The following is a 15152-nucleotide window of genomic DNA, read 5'->3' as shown; positions in this document are numbered from 1 at the left end:
TTTTCACGTCGGGAGGACGTCCCAAAGCGCTTCACAGAATATACTGTAAAGTGAGTTGACTGTATATTTGTGGGCGAACGCGGCAGCCAATTGCGCCAAGAAGACAAGAAGTTATTGATTTTGCTGTGAAGTCCTATCCCGCAATTTCAATACACTTCACGTTGAGTTTGTCCTCGTTATTTTTTCTCTCCTTTACAGTACTGAATTGAGTGGAATATTTCCTCTGTTTATTTGAATTTTAACCTCATCTTTGCAGGAATTTTCAAAGCGATTCGTGTCTTCCATCTAACCATCACAACTTTAATACGTATTGACTAATGTTTCCTTGAGAAAACAGTGGAAATGGAAGCTAAAGTATTTGCTCCCAGATCCCTCTTTCTCCACCTTATGTAATCCCCTATTTAAACAAACCTAAGTAATACAACTTTAGTAACATCGGTCTGTGCTTCAAATCGTCTCTTGATTTACACCCCTCTCCCCCCTGTTCTCGCATCCAAATATCCACACCTCGATTCCAGTCCACATTTAACTTTCGTCTTGTATGAATTATTATTCTTCCACATCCCGCTGAGCCTATCAATGTCACATGACATGTGAGGACACGTGGAATGTGCAGCATCTTTCAATCTATCATTTACTGAAAACCATCGTTCAAGTCCCACCATCGATTACATACACTGCCCTGACACAACCTGCACAACCCTTCCAGCGCTTCACTGAATTTACTGTAAGGAGCAATGACTGTGTAGGCAAATGCAACAGCTGCAACAAAAACAACTGGGGTTGATATAGCGCCCTCAACGCCGGACGGCGACTCAGAGCGCCTCCGATTAAGTACAAATATTATTATTATAATTATGACTATCCTGCGCGACTGGAAATCAATTACAAAGGCATGTTGTTGGTGATGTTACTTGCAGATCATTTGAGGCTGGCGAATGGCGGCAGCCCGTGTGCCGGGAGAGTGGAGGTCTACCACGATGGACAATGGGGCACAGTGAATGGCTATGGCTTTGGTGACCGTGGTTGGGATATGTTGGACGCGGCTGTGGTGTGTAAGGAGTTGGGCTGTGGAGTCGCGCTGTCAGCATCAGGAGACGCTCACTTTGGCGAAGGCTCAGGTCCCGTTGTGACAGAAGACGTTCAGTGCAGAGCGAGTGAGTCTACTCTGAGGGGTTGTCAGTCATATCCCTGGAGTCACTATTCCTGGGTGTCACACTCCTATGATGCCGGCGTCATCTGCTCAGGTAAATATCTCAGTCTCCCATCATTTTTTTCAATCCTCATATGTTCGGTAAACCACAGTTTGAGAAATTCTGATAGAGATTGCATTCCACATGATGTCAGTTTGTTAGTTTTAAATCCCTAGGTTTTTTTTTGGGGAGGACACCGCCTCCTTCCGCTCCTCACCACCCCCCAACTTCATCCCCGTTACCCCTCGCCCGCCAGCCCTCCTCCGTCGTTCAATGATGATTTTCTTTAACCTCCGTGTTTCAGCTCAACTGTGGCTTCAATCCTTCAATTAAATAATTTTTCAGCACGGAAGTAAAATATATTTATTTTAAATATATGCGTCCTTAAGATAATAATTAGTATTTAATACTAGAGAATCCCTCAATCGCCTGGCCAGCACCTCGCCCGGCACCCCACCCCCGGCTCGACATCAACCACTATTAAACGGTCCTAGACATGTTACATGATTGCAAGTTGTTTTTTTTTAACACATTTTCCCTTTCCCGACCAAAGTGTCTCAGATAATACGTGGTAACCAATGTGACAGTAGATCTTGTGAAGAGGTTCGAGAGGTCCAGCTGTCATAAATGGCTCAATGTCAAAAATGATGATGGTTATAATCTGGAATGTAGTTTGCAAGTGGTAAAAATATAATTTTCTAACTGCAGTATGAAGACTGCGTGCAGGAGTGTTTACTATTTCAACTCAAACGGCTTTCCGTCCTGCCCCTCTAGCTCACTTGCTGGGTGCTATTTGCACCATCCCCACCTTAATAATAATAATAATAAACCTTGCATTTGAGATAGCGCTTTTCACGTCGGGAGGACGTCCCAAAGCGCTTCACAGAACACACTGTAAAGTGAATTGATTGTATATTTGTGGGCGAACGCGGCAGCCAATTTCGCACAGCAATGTCCCACAAACAGTCGTAGAATGAAAATGACCAATTTATTATTGTTTTGGGTTTCGGAGGGATTATTATTAGGCTCTGTGTGGAGTAAGGAAACTTGCCCAAGGTTTCGCCCTCTGCCTGGAATTGAACTCAGGTCTCTCGCTTGCAAAGCGAGTGCTCTAACCGCTGAGTTACAGGACTCCACACCTTACACACAAGAACCTTCTTAGTGATATGTTCTGAATCTTGGACAAAAATGCTGTTCACTCCCCAACCAAATACAGAATTTTGAATTGCTAATAGATCCCAAGAAGAGCTTTCAGACGTCATTTCAAAGAGAAAGTCCATTTATCATAAATTATCCTTGAAGAGAAGTCTCTATCACTCGACCTCTGCTGCGATAACCGACATCCGAGACCATCAGTCTTGACGAGCATTAATTTCCTTAATTTAATGTGACAATATCGAAGCCATCCTTTTTGGTTCCCCCGAGAATCTGTTCATCACTTTGTCTTTGGATCCACAAATCCAGCTTTTTCAACATAACATACAGACTTTCGCCTTTTTTCTCTTTTCCTTTCTCGTAAAAATATCGTCTTCTCCAGATATTTCCAAAGAAGCCGAAAGCTTAATGCGTTTCCTCATACACAGACTTGACGTCTCCAGTTGCTTCCAAAAAGTCTTTCCCAGCTGAACGCTTCACAAGCTCCAAATTATTTACTTCGGCAGAAATTGTTCTTCTCGCCACAACCCCACAAACAGATGTATCATGAACTATTTTCATCAGACATATAATTGGATGTAATACTTGTCGTGATCTGATGCCTTCTGAGCACCAAATCCACGTCTCCGGTATCCAAGAAAAACCCAATGGCTCCCGTAGATTATGATGATATGGTATTGATAAGTCCTCTGGGACCCAAAGCTGCCTTTGGGGCGCCATATTAATCCATGTTGTCGTTGCATTTTAATTGCATATAACTTAAAATGTATCCCTGATGATTTGTTTTTGTTTTATTGGCAGGAACTAAAAGTCCCAGACTGGTGAATGGAAGCAGCCGCTGTTCGGGGAGAGTAGAGCTGTACACCCAGGACACTTGGGGGTCAGTTTGTGGAAATGACCTGAACATGGAGATGGCCGGATATATCTGTAAATATTTGGGATGCGGATTTGCTTTATCAGTATCAAGTGATGCTCGCTTTGGAGAAGGATCGGGACCTGTTGTTGGTTGGCCTGACTGCGGACAGGATCGAGACGGTGGCATATTCTGCTCAGGTACAGCCTTCAACAAAGTGTCAAAACATGTTGTCTCAACACGGATACAGTATTTAAAAACATACTTTGCTGGATATGTTTGACTGTTAGCTGTATTTGCTTATAAAAACCCACTGGTGAAAATCTGGATAGGTGATAGTACCAACAAGTATAACGGTGGGAACCAAACAACTCGTGCTGAACAATAATTGATCGCATTTTACAATCAGTCACTGACAGTATTAATCTTTCATAGAGAGCTTTTGACATTGCAGAGAAAAACATCTTCTGTATTGTGCGTCACTCACAGCCGTAGGAGGGACACCGAGTGTAATAGTGCTTATCACAGAGGTATTCCTTCTGAACATTTGGGGTCAAAGTATCAAATTGCTGTAAATCACAGACTAACTATAAACTGTGTTTATCGTCTCTGCTTTCGGTCATCATTTCGCTTCGCACCCTCCCAGACCTTCCTTTGATAGCAGGTACTATGAAAGGCTTTGTAGTCAGCTACTAACTTGCAGGGTGCTGAATAGTCAAATATTGTATTGTTTAGAGAATGGGTAAAACACTTGGAGGTAAATTCATATTTTGTAGAGTGCATTAGACACTGGACACGAAACTACATGTAGATTTCTGACTCTATGTATTTGATCATTGCTTCAGCTTTCAAGTCTTTGCTGCCTGATAATCACACATCGCTAAGCTATTTGTTTGTATCATTAATATTATTTTAAAAATTATAATTCATATTACGTTAATCATTCCACTACAGAATATCATTCCCTGAAGTTAATCGGCGGAAACAACAACTGTTCTGGCACAGTTAAGCTGCAGCGCGATTATAAATCAGGAACCATCTGCGATTACTATTGGGATATGAAAGACGCCGATGTGCTGTGCAGGCAACTAGATTGTGGATTTGCTTTATCAACTGGTCTTGGAGCACAGTTTGGGAAAGAAACAGGTCGTATCTGGAAAACTAACTTTAATTGTGTTGGTAACGAGTCTTTGCTGTGGGACTGTCCTTGGTCATTCTGGGAGGAGTTCAGCTGCACACATGTTCATGACGTTACTGTTGCATGTTCGGGTGAGTGAAATTACAATAAACATTGCACGTGATAAAGCGGCCTATTAAGGCATTAATTCGGTAAAAGTACATTAATTATATTATTGCAAACGAGAACGGAGCAGCATCGACTCCTGAGATACAGCAGTTACCCCTCATTCCCACACTGTAACCTGATTAACTGATTCTGATGAGGAAAAACCTTTGGTTTAATGTGTGACGGTAATGATTTTTGGGCACAATTGTTTCAAATATTCACCTGTTGCTGAAGTTTCTTTACTCCTACCACATTAGGTTGATGTTTGTTGAGTTATTGGGTTGGAGGCTGATGTCATTGTGTCTGTTGTTGTCTGTTGTTTATGTGTAGGTCTGTGAAAGTTTCTCGTTATTTGCATGTTACTGCAGTTTTCTGTGTGGTGGTATCAGGTGTGTTGCCACGGTTTAGCAACGAGTAGCTGCGATTATCTACACTTCAGCTCTCACACGTTTTCATGGAGAAATTTTTGATTGAAACCGTTGCAGGTACACAGTGGCACTTACGGTTAGAGAGCGGTGTGAGCCGCTGTGATGGGCGAGTGGAGATTTATCATAACGGCACTTGGGGCAGATTGCTGGACGATTCCTGGAATATATCAGATGGCGATGTCATCTGCCGACAGCTGAACTGTGGCTCTGCTATTTCAGTCTACAACTCTTCCCAGTACGGGGAAGGCACTGGACCTGTGTGGATCAATAATGTTCAGTGTGTGGGAACCGAGACGCACATCTGGAACTGCCCATATTCCACAGTGGCTTCATCCTCCGGGAGCAGCAGTGATGTGGGAGTGCTTTGTTCGGGTGAGTGCATTTTACTAACATATGGAATGAATCATTGTCAATTTAACACCGCATTATAAAATATCTGATAATAGGTCTTCTTGTTGGTGAATTTCTGTTCCTTCATCGATACAAAAATATCCGCTATCATTGAATTATTCCACCTTTGGTTCTGCGAATGAGCTCTGACAGGAGAATGACAGTCAATGTATAATGAAGGTTCACCCACACTCAATATATCGACACACAATTCTGTTTATCGGATGCTGTATAATTTTAAAACGCAAACGTTTTTCCCAACCAGAAAACTGACTTTTGTTTTTCTATTATGGAACAGATAACAAACAGCTTCGGATAAATCAATCAAACGGGAGCACAGTTGATGCTGGAGTGCAAAGTTCAAGTGAGTGAACGTTTGCCAAAAGTGTTAACAGCAGCACGAGAATTAAATTTCTAGTATTAAATTGTTTCTCCTTCCAAACAAACCCGCTCAACTTCGAGCTACCCCAGGGCTCCATCAATGGCCTTGTCTCCTTTTCCTCCTTTGCCTTCTCGAGCAGCGAATCGAGGCTCGTCCATGTCCTATAAGCTTTTGTGGAAGACCTCATGTGTGCAAACTTCTTGCAGCTGTTTGTTGATATGACAGAAGCCATTTTCTTCGGCTCCCGGTAATGTCTTCACTCCAGTGGATCTGAACTCCTCAGCCTCGCCGGGGTCTCCCTCAGACACACCGAAGAGGTTTGCAATCTATGCATCCACTTCGATCCCAGAATAAGCTTCCTCACTCACATTCATCCCTGACCAGTTCCACTTCCTTCACTTCAGCTATGTTGCACGCCTCCTACAACATATTACCCCAAATGTAGTCGAAATCCTCCTACTTGCCTTTCTCACCACCGGACTGGATGAGACAAACGCTCTGCTTGACTTAATCCCGAGATACACTGTTCAAAAATTAAGCTCAATCAGAATTCTGCTGCCCGTTTACTTACCACAGACCAAACTCCCTGCTCCCATCTCATCAGTTCTACCTTCAATTAAACTTTGCTTACGTTTAGCAGAAGATGTTCAGATCAGACTGATGGACGGTGGGAGTTCTTGCGCTGGGAGAGTGGAGATTTACTACAACGGAACATGGGGTACGGTGTGTGATGACTCCTGGGGATCACTTGAGGCGGATGTTGTGTGCAAACAGCTCGGATGTGGACCAGTATTTGATGAAGCAGCTGATGCTCTTTGTGGGCGAACCTCAGGACCAGTTTGGTTGGATGAGATGAGATGTTCAGGAAATGAATCGGCTCTATGGGAATGTGCCTCGTCTCCATGGGGGCAGCATGACTGTGGTCATAAAGAAGATGTGAGCATTGTTTGTACAGGTAAGTGAGTTTAACACCTTGTGTAACACCATTACTATCTGCTGATTGAGTGTCAGCCTGGCTCTGTTATCAGCACCAGCAAGGTTGATATGGAAGGTTTGGGGGTCAACACTCAAATGGGGTAATCAATGTAAAGGAAAAGAATTCAGTGCAGGAGGAAAAGCTGACAAGGCTATCAGTGTTAATGTGATACTGTTTCTCCTGGTGCACTGTCCAACTAATCTCCAGATCAAACACGATCATTCAATTTACGTTGGTTCTGGGACATTGACCTCTGAATCTGACTGGATATTCCGTCAAATAGTTAGTAACACCTCTGAAATGTGTAATGACTGAGGAGTATTTCAGATGTGTCAATGTATTTTTTGATAATCAAACACAAGGTGTAACATGTGTTATTCTTATATGAAACGTCAACTATATTGTTATAAATTACACCTCGGTGTTTTCGAGCATTAATAATAGATTTATCCAATGTACTTCACGTGAGCTGCTCCACGTGAAATTAAAACATGAAGAACGTGACAGACTTGCATTTATTTAACGTTATTGCTTGGAGCAGGTTACGGAATCTGACTCGGTGGGGAGCACTTAAGATCAAATAAATCGAAAACGTGTGTCAAACAACAGCACTATTCCTTCGCAGCTCACAAGTCACTGCGGCTGGTGAATGGACAACATTCCTGTGAGGGGAGAGTGGAAGTGTTTTACAATGGGACCTGGGGCACAGTTTGCTCCGACTCCATGGGACTCGAAGACGCTGAGGTGATCTGCAAACAGTTAGGTTGTGGCCACGCTCTGAAGGTTGATATTGATGGCCAAATTGATAAAGCATCTGGACCTATTTGGATGGATGAGGTAGAGTGTAATTCACAGGAATCCTTCCTATGGCAGTGTTCTTCGACACCTTGGGGTGAACACGACTGTGAACATTCGGACGATGTGCGCGTAGTTTGTGAAGGTAAAGAAATGTTCCTCAGTTAAAATTTCGGAGCGAATGTTTATTGTGCTTCAATGGGAACCACTTCATTTGTAAATCTATGTTTTGTGCAGAGAAATTTACGAGAAAAACGGCTCGTGCAAAACAGTGCCCTGGGAGGTCACCTGACGAGCAGCATCATTTATCAGGTATTGAATGAAAAATAATTGAATGAAAGGCACTTGCATTTGATATCAAATCATTCATTACAGTATGATTTCTAAAGGGGCTTCATAGTATCTTCTGCAACGCGCATGGACTGCATAATACGACTAATAATAATAATGGTTCAATTTGATATTGCGCGGTTCAGGTCTTCTGGACATGACTATCCATTTCAGAGAATATACAGGAAAGTAAAACGACTGTATATGTGTGGGCAAAATTGGGCAGTCAATTGAGCGCAATAATGTCCATGAGCAGATTGAGTGAGCAAATTTTCATCGTTAATATTATTTGAAAGATTATTTATAGGACGATTATATTTATCCTATGAATAATGCTTCACAAGTGAAAAGTTTTTGATACTGTGATGGAACAGTGCATAGTTTATTGTGTGAATAATTAACAGAGATGATATGAATATTGTGTGATCAGGACAGAAGATGCGTTTGGTTGGAGGAAGCAGCATTTGCTCGGGGAGAGTTGAGATACTGAGCAATAAGACGTGGGGGACGGTGTGTGACGACTCCTGGGATATCCGAGAGGCCAGTGTGGTGTGCGGACAGCTGGACTGCGGCCCGGCCGTGCGGGCTGTGGGACAGGCGGGGTTCGGACAAGGCGCTGGTCAGATATGGCTGGACGAGCTTCACTGCAGAGGAAGCGAATCCTTTCTGTGGGATTGTGTCTCCGCATCCGCGGGTCGCAGCGACTGCGTTCACAAAGAAGACGCCGGTGTGGTTTGCTCCGGTAGGGATCCGATCTCTCAATGTTCATCCACAAATTTGAGGTTTTTTAAATTATTCTCAACAAAAGCAGATTAATTCTGACTTCATTTGAAGCCAGAAATTGAATTGTTACTGGATTTATGGTGTTTGCGATGTTTTTCAGGTAAACCTTCAAGACCGCCAATCCCAACCCCATCCTTTGGTAAATAACATAATGACTTGACTTCTTGCTAACGCATTGCTTATCTTTCCTACATATTACCACTAGGTATTGCCATTCATTCGTAAAAACATTAATATATCCAAACCAGCATATTTGTCAACTAACCTTTCAGTAGTCAACACTTGAGAAATGAACAGACTGTATAATTACATTTTAGAAATTAACAGGCGTTTAACTTCAGGAAAAGAGCTGCATCAGGACAATTTGTCAGATAGTTTGGGCATTATTCTGAATACACTCTGGAACATATCATACACTGTGCAATAATTTGCTTCAGATAACGTTCAGTTTAGTGTGAAGCATTTTTCTTTATAGTTTCGAAAGTGTGACTACCACATGTTGTACAACAATAAAATAACAAATGTTATGTCCTTGACTTGCAAAGTCCAGTTGATCAACATACCTTTCGTGGTCTGCATCGTCCTTGGAATCCTGTTAGCGGTGGTACTGTTTGCACTGATTGTACAGATGGACAGTAATTCTTCAGGAACAGGTGAGACTGGAATCTGATCTCACAGCACTGCCTGGAGCTTCTCTATCAATTCAGATAAAATCCTGTTGATGCACGTGTCTGTTTTTGTTAATTTAATACTCTTATCTGTTTTTACCGTCTCGATTTCATTGCTATGTTCACGTGTATCTGTAAAGTTGCACAAACTAAAATTAAAGTCATATACGTTCAAATGCGTAGCTCAAACACAACCACAGATGCATAAAGAAACCCACCAGACACAATTAGGCCTCAACGTAAACTGAGCGCAATAACATATTTTTCATAAAGGATACAAAAATAAGTAGTTAAACTCACACAAAAACGTAGATAACCAAAGCATCACAAATACACAGTTGTATTAACACACCAACACACAGAGCTAAGTAGATATTTGTAGGTACCTAAATACAAATGCACAGTCGTATTTACCGATTGAAACAAACACTGACAAAAACAAGTACACTGATGAATAATGAGGCAATAGTGACGATGATATATTGACATTTTCAAATAATAATACTAACGTAACATGTTCCAAATATTTACACATCAATTTCAAACTCCACTGTGCAATTTCAGGTTAATATTTTAATTTCTGTACATGTCAACTTCCAACAGAGGAAAAATATCCATCTGCTCGTTTGTATCAAGCAATTTATGAAGAAATTGAGGATCGGCCGATCAGAAGAAGAAACTTCGAGGCTGACTCCACTGGTACATACTTTACAATCATATTTATTGCATCCGCATCATTGAACAAAAAGCATCAACATTAGTATCCCGATTGGTGGCAAATGCAAATGATTGAATGCGCTGTGGATAGGATTTCAAGCTTTTATTCAGAGAACTGAAAAATCCACATCCAGTTGCGTTGTATCAATTTACCCACTTAATAGAGATGAAACCTACTCAATACTTCAATTTGTTCGGTCTTTCAATTTTCAAATATTATCACCGATGATTTCTGCATTTACCAATTAAATTAAGTTACATTATTTAATTTAATATACAATAAAATAACTGTTAGATAGTGGGTTTTATTACTTCACCAAAACGAATCCTACAGAAATTAATATAAGCGATGCTTATTGTGTGTCTGTAGTCCCAGCGAATATCTAAAATAATACCATGTTGTCAAATATATCATTTGTAACCCAAACAGAGGCAGTATTCAAAAATCATATTAATATTATTTAACCAACTTGCTCCTGGTATGTTAAAGATTTTCTTTTGATCAACATCATATTTTTGAGCGGTTGACCATATTTTCATCCATGGAAAGTGATCCACGATTTCGGAAAAAAACTCTCATTTTTGATACCTTTCTTCGTTTTGATATTGGAGTCGAATTAGGCTCTAAGAACCTCTGTAATGTGACAGTAATGACATTATTTGCACAGTTTCAGGATCCAACGATTCTATCAGTAAACTGGAGTACTACACTGGGGAGAGTGTGAATGGATCTGATGCAGAACAAGGAAACGCTGAGGTGTTTCTTCCGAATGGTGAGTGAGTGAAATAATTATTGTATGCGATACAGCCTCTGATCAATTCGACGAGACGTTTCAAAGCACTTCACATATGTTTACTGTGATTTTTAGTGATTGTATATCTCTTGGTGAACTGGAAAGGCAATTTGTGCGCAAAATATGCACAGTAATCAGGAGGAATGTGGGGCAACCCTCCAGTATAAGAACTATTTCCCTTTTGAGATTTGCAATATTTAAGTTCCAGCTAAACATCCAAACGAAGCTCAATGCACTGCACTGCTGTGGAGTGTTATCCAGAGTGTGATCTTAGTCCCCGAGTGGATTACAATCAGAAACTTCTGACCCAGAGGCGAAAGAGCTCCCAATTTATCCAGTTTTCACAGTAAATCAAGCTTTAATCTTCAGATAAAGTATCTAAAAAGAAATTCAGAATTTTTTCATTCGTTCAGGCATAAGATACGTTGAGCACCACTGTGTCCAAATTTGGGTGGATATGGATAGTCATTTGGGGAAGACAAATTTGAAGGGCTGTTTGAAGCGCGTAAGATTTGGAATAATGTTGGTCGCACTTTCAATAGATGGACTGAATGGCCTCCTTCTGTGCTGTATAATATTATGATATCTGCCTCCTTTTCCTATCTGAATGTTTGAGTGCGTAAGACTGACTCCCTGTTAACAGATCATCTTCAGGAAGATTACGACGACGCTGAGAGCGGAACCTTCCAGATGGCGGACCGGGGCCTCCTCCTGGTCACTGACACACACCCTGATGTCCCCGCACTGACCAGTCACACTGTCCAGGAAGCCTCGCTCTGTCAGGGTAAGAGCCGAACTGTCATGTCTTAACCTACCGCCGGAGATATTTAATCAGCAACACATCTGGGAGTGAAAATCATCATCACAGTCGCAATTATCATCAATCTTCCATTCCATACAGAAATGTAATAGCATAAAGACAACAAGAATCACAATTGTGCAGTGCCTTTCAAGTTAGGACGTCTCGGACAGGCTTCAATGTGTAGTGACTGTATGTGTAGGCGAGTTGGTACGTGTTTGCACCATGGGATTGGTAATAGGGCAGCTGGAGATATTTGGCCTTGTTGTGATATCTAAAATCAGAATAATTAGTGGTCGATGTGCAATCTGAAATGGATATTTCTCGGTTTGATGAATTCATCTCCGAGGCGCTCTGTAATGCCAATAATTGCACATACAGAATGGTGCTCTGTGCAGTGTCAATAACTGCACATATAAAATGGTGCTGTGACTTACCGATTAACGCAGATTTCCTTGTTTCGACGTCTTGTTAATAACAACCTAAATGCAATGAAGGAAATAATCGTTTACAGCACTATCAGCAATTATTGAAACGCGCGTTTAAAAATTTATAATCTGGTTAAAATTTAACAAGTGAGGAGGAATTCCATCTTGAATGCCCAACCCTTCCAGTTTTTTAAAAATTCTGATTGTAGTGATGGAGGTAAGACACACAATCAGAAATCCAAGATGGTTATCTCCGCAATCGGTATTTTTCACTCACACACAAACACACAGGTACACACGCAGAGACTCACAGACATACACAACATACCTGTGTACACACAGACACAAACGCAGCACATACACGATCATAGACAGACACAGGCGCACACAGACAGACACACACCGAGACACACAACACACAGACACTCACAGACAGATAGGCACACACAGGCAAACACACAGACAACACACATAGACACACAGACTCACATATATACAGACACACAAATGCAGACGCAGACACATACTTACAGACACACAGTGACACCTTTCTGAATGTAATTACTAATAAATGATGGCTCTCTCTGCAGAGGGTGGACATCACACAGACAGTGACCCGCTGTTTCCTGTTGACACCAGTCAGTGTGGTTATGATTATGATGATATTGACTGTGAGAATGACACCGAGAAGAACAGACAACTTCCCATTGGGAATCAAAGGGAATCTCCTGAGCTCTGCACCGTCTGATCGCAACATCCCCATCAAACAGGTGAGTTCATGATTTACAGCATTACTTACATCACAGAAAGCCGCCAATGATTGATATGATCGTCCTGGTGACCTGTGTAATAGTAATCACAGTTACAGGTGATTGTAATGGTTATACAACTTGACCAACACCGGTCAGTGATTTTAATCATTCACAATCCTGACTTGAGGCTGATATTAGACAGAATGGCAGTGATCATGTGCAGCCGTCACACATGTATTCACGCCAATTGATGATGGAATTAAAATTAAAAACTTCTTGTCAGAAACTTCACAGTGATGTGATCCATGGTTGGATGCGACTAAAACGTTAATTTATATTTACTATTCTAAACTGTTGGAACTATTTTCTTTATTTGACTCAGAGATTATTGTTCCTGTACTTTACTCGCAGAACTTTTAATTTATTTTCCTGAATCAAAATTTAATTTCACATTCTGCTATTTGAGCCTAAAAAGTCCTTCTTCCTTTGAAAATCAGGAACCAAATGGCAGAAACATTGACTAAAACGGTTGGAAACAGTATCTGAAACAGCAGCCGGTGAACGAAACCCAAGTAACAGCCCCAGAGATTGTCATAGCCAATGTGCTGTACTTTAGGATGTTATAAATGGATCAATATTATGTTATTGATGAGAATAAACTTATTTCCTTTAAATAATATCTTTTATTGTCTATTTTACAGAGCCATTCAACCGAAATTTCATCACCAATAATTACTGATTATCTTTAGATAGAAAACCAGAGGATAAGATGAATATACACGTTCCAACAACTTACCAACGCAATTAATATGAAACCGTGTCACATCTTTCTGTGATAGCAAGTTTCCATGTGTGTTCTGTGTAAAACATTCTTCTGTGATTTTCAGAATGATTTGTTTGCATTTCAGGGTGAATATTATGCATATTTTAAACATTGCAGTAAACTGACGCCTTCGCTAGTGTTATCATATTACACAGAAAATGGTTGTATTTGTAATCCTTTTCTAATTTGTTTTGAATTTACTTTTATGCTTACGATTCTAAACTGCAACTGCGCTTACGAATTTTTTTTATTTTCTCGTCATTTTAAAACATTGATTGTGACAAAATTATTAGATATCTGCACATATTTGATTAGTTATTTTTGTTGAATTATATCAATCATGTTATTTTATTTCCTAAAATGAGTCATTGGTCAGTTGGTTAAAAATAGATCCAGTTTCAGATGAAACTTGTATTGGAACCAGAAAGTTCTATGTTTATTCTGTAAACCACGGCGGGTATTAGTTTTGGGAATAATGGTAAAAGTACATGAGCAAACAAAAGAGAATTGATGTAATGACAGCACCCACCATGTGTCACAAGAGTGATATCTGCTCTTGACTGTTTATCTAATTAACAAACAGATTGTAAATGGTGAGTTAAAATCAAATAGACTTCAATAAATATCAAATGGTCATGTAACCGCCCAGTTGTTTGTCATTGTTTTCAAGTGCACAACACACAAACCACTTACATCTGTCTGTCCCTGACCACAATGGATTGCAGAAGAATTAGCAGGTTCGTGACCTGAAATTCGGTGTGATTCTCACGAAATACAACCTGGATCACTGAAGAGGTGTGGGGTAGAGGGCAGTGATGTGGGTTAGAGTGCAATGATGTGGGGTAGAGAGTAGTGATGTGGAGTAGAGGGCAATGATATGGGGTAGAGGGCGGTGATGTGGGGTAGAGGGCAGTGATGTGGGTTAGAGGATCGTGATGTGGATTAGAGGGCAGTTATGTGGGGTAGAGTGTAGAGATGTGGGGTAGAGGACAGGGATATGGATTAGAGTGCAATGATGTGGGGTAGAGAGTAGTGATGTGGAGTAGAGGGCAGTGATGTGGGATAGAGGGCGGTGATGTGGGATAGAGGGCAGTGATGTGGGTTAGAGGGTCGTGATGCGGATTAGAGGGCAGTTATGTGGGGTAGAGTGTACAGATGTAGGGTAGAGGACAGTGATATTGATTAGAGTGCAATGATGTGGGGTAGAGGGTAATGATGTGGATTAGAGGGCAGTGATGTGGAGTAGAGGGCAATGATATGGGGCAGAGGGTAATGATGTGGATTAGAGGGCAGTGATGCGGAGTAGAGGGCAATGATATGGGGTAGAGGGTCATGATGTGGATTAGAGGGCAGTGATGTTGGGTTGTGCAATCCCGACTGCTCGAGCGCAGATGGCAAAAACTGGCCTGACAGGTCACCACCAACTGTGGCTCGAGCATCTCCACAGCTACAGACTTTCTTTGACGGGTGCGAAAAAGGCCTTCTTCTCCGACATCATCCTGGAGACAAAAAAACAACTCTAAAGGTCTTTTTTCCACTACCCATTACCTCCTCCGCTCGCTACCTCAGGCCTCCACAATTTTCGGATCCAACGCCAAGTG

General features: G+C 41.3%; 1 protein-coding gene across 1 annotated transcript; it reads left to right on the top strand.

Annotated features, from left to right (window-relative positions):
• Nucleotides 1-895: 895 nt before the first annotated feature.
• LOC103191475 (deleted in malignant brain tumors 1 protein-like) lies at nucleotides 896-10342 on the top strand. Its single transcript, XM_042345794.1, has 12 exons — nucleotides 896-1247; nucleotides 3150-3401; nucleotides 4156-4380; nucleotides 4972-5286; nucleotides 5603-5668; nucleotides 6324-6641; nucleotides 7288-7602; nucleotides 7695-7769; nucleotides 8218-8529; nucleotides 9116-9223; nucleotides 9842-9937; nucleotides 10326-10342. The coding sequence occupies exons 1-12, from the start codon at nucleotides 896-898 to the stop codon at nucleotides 10340-10342; spliced, it is 2451 nt and encodes an 816-aa protein (XP_042201728.1).
• Nucleotides 10343-15152: the final 4810 nt, after the last annotated feature.

The sequence above is a fragment of the Callorhinchus milii genome, unplaced genomic scaffold (assembly GCF_018977255.1).
Source record: "Callorhinchus milii isolate IMCB2004 unplaced genomic scaffold, IMCB_Cmil_1.0 Scaffold99, whole genome shotgun sequence".
In the NCBI taxonomy this organism is placed as follows: domain Eukaryota; kingdom Metazoa; phylum Chordata; class Chondrichthyes; order Chimaeriformes; family Callorhinchidae; genus Callorhinchus; species Callorhinchus milii.
The sequence above is the reverse complement of the archived record's forward strand: the minus strand, read 5'-3'. Positions and strand labels throughout refer to the sequence as shown.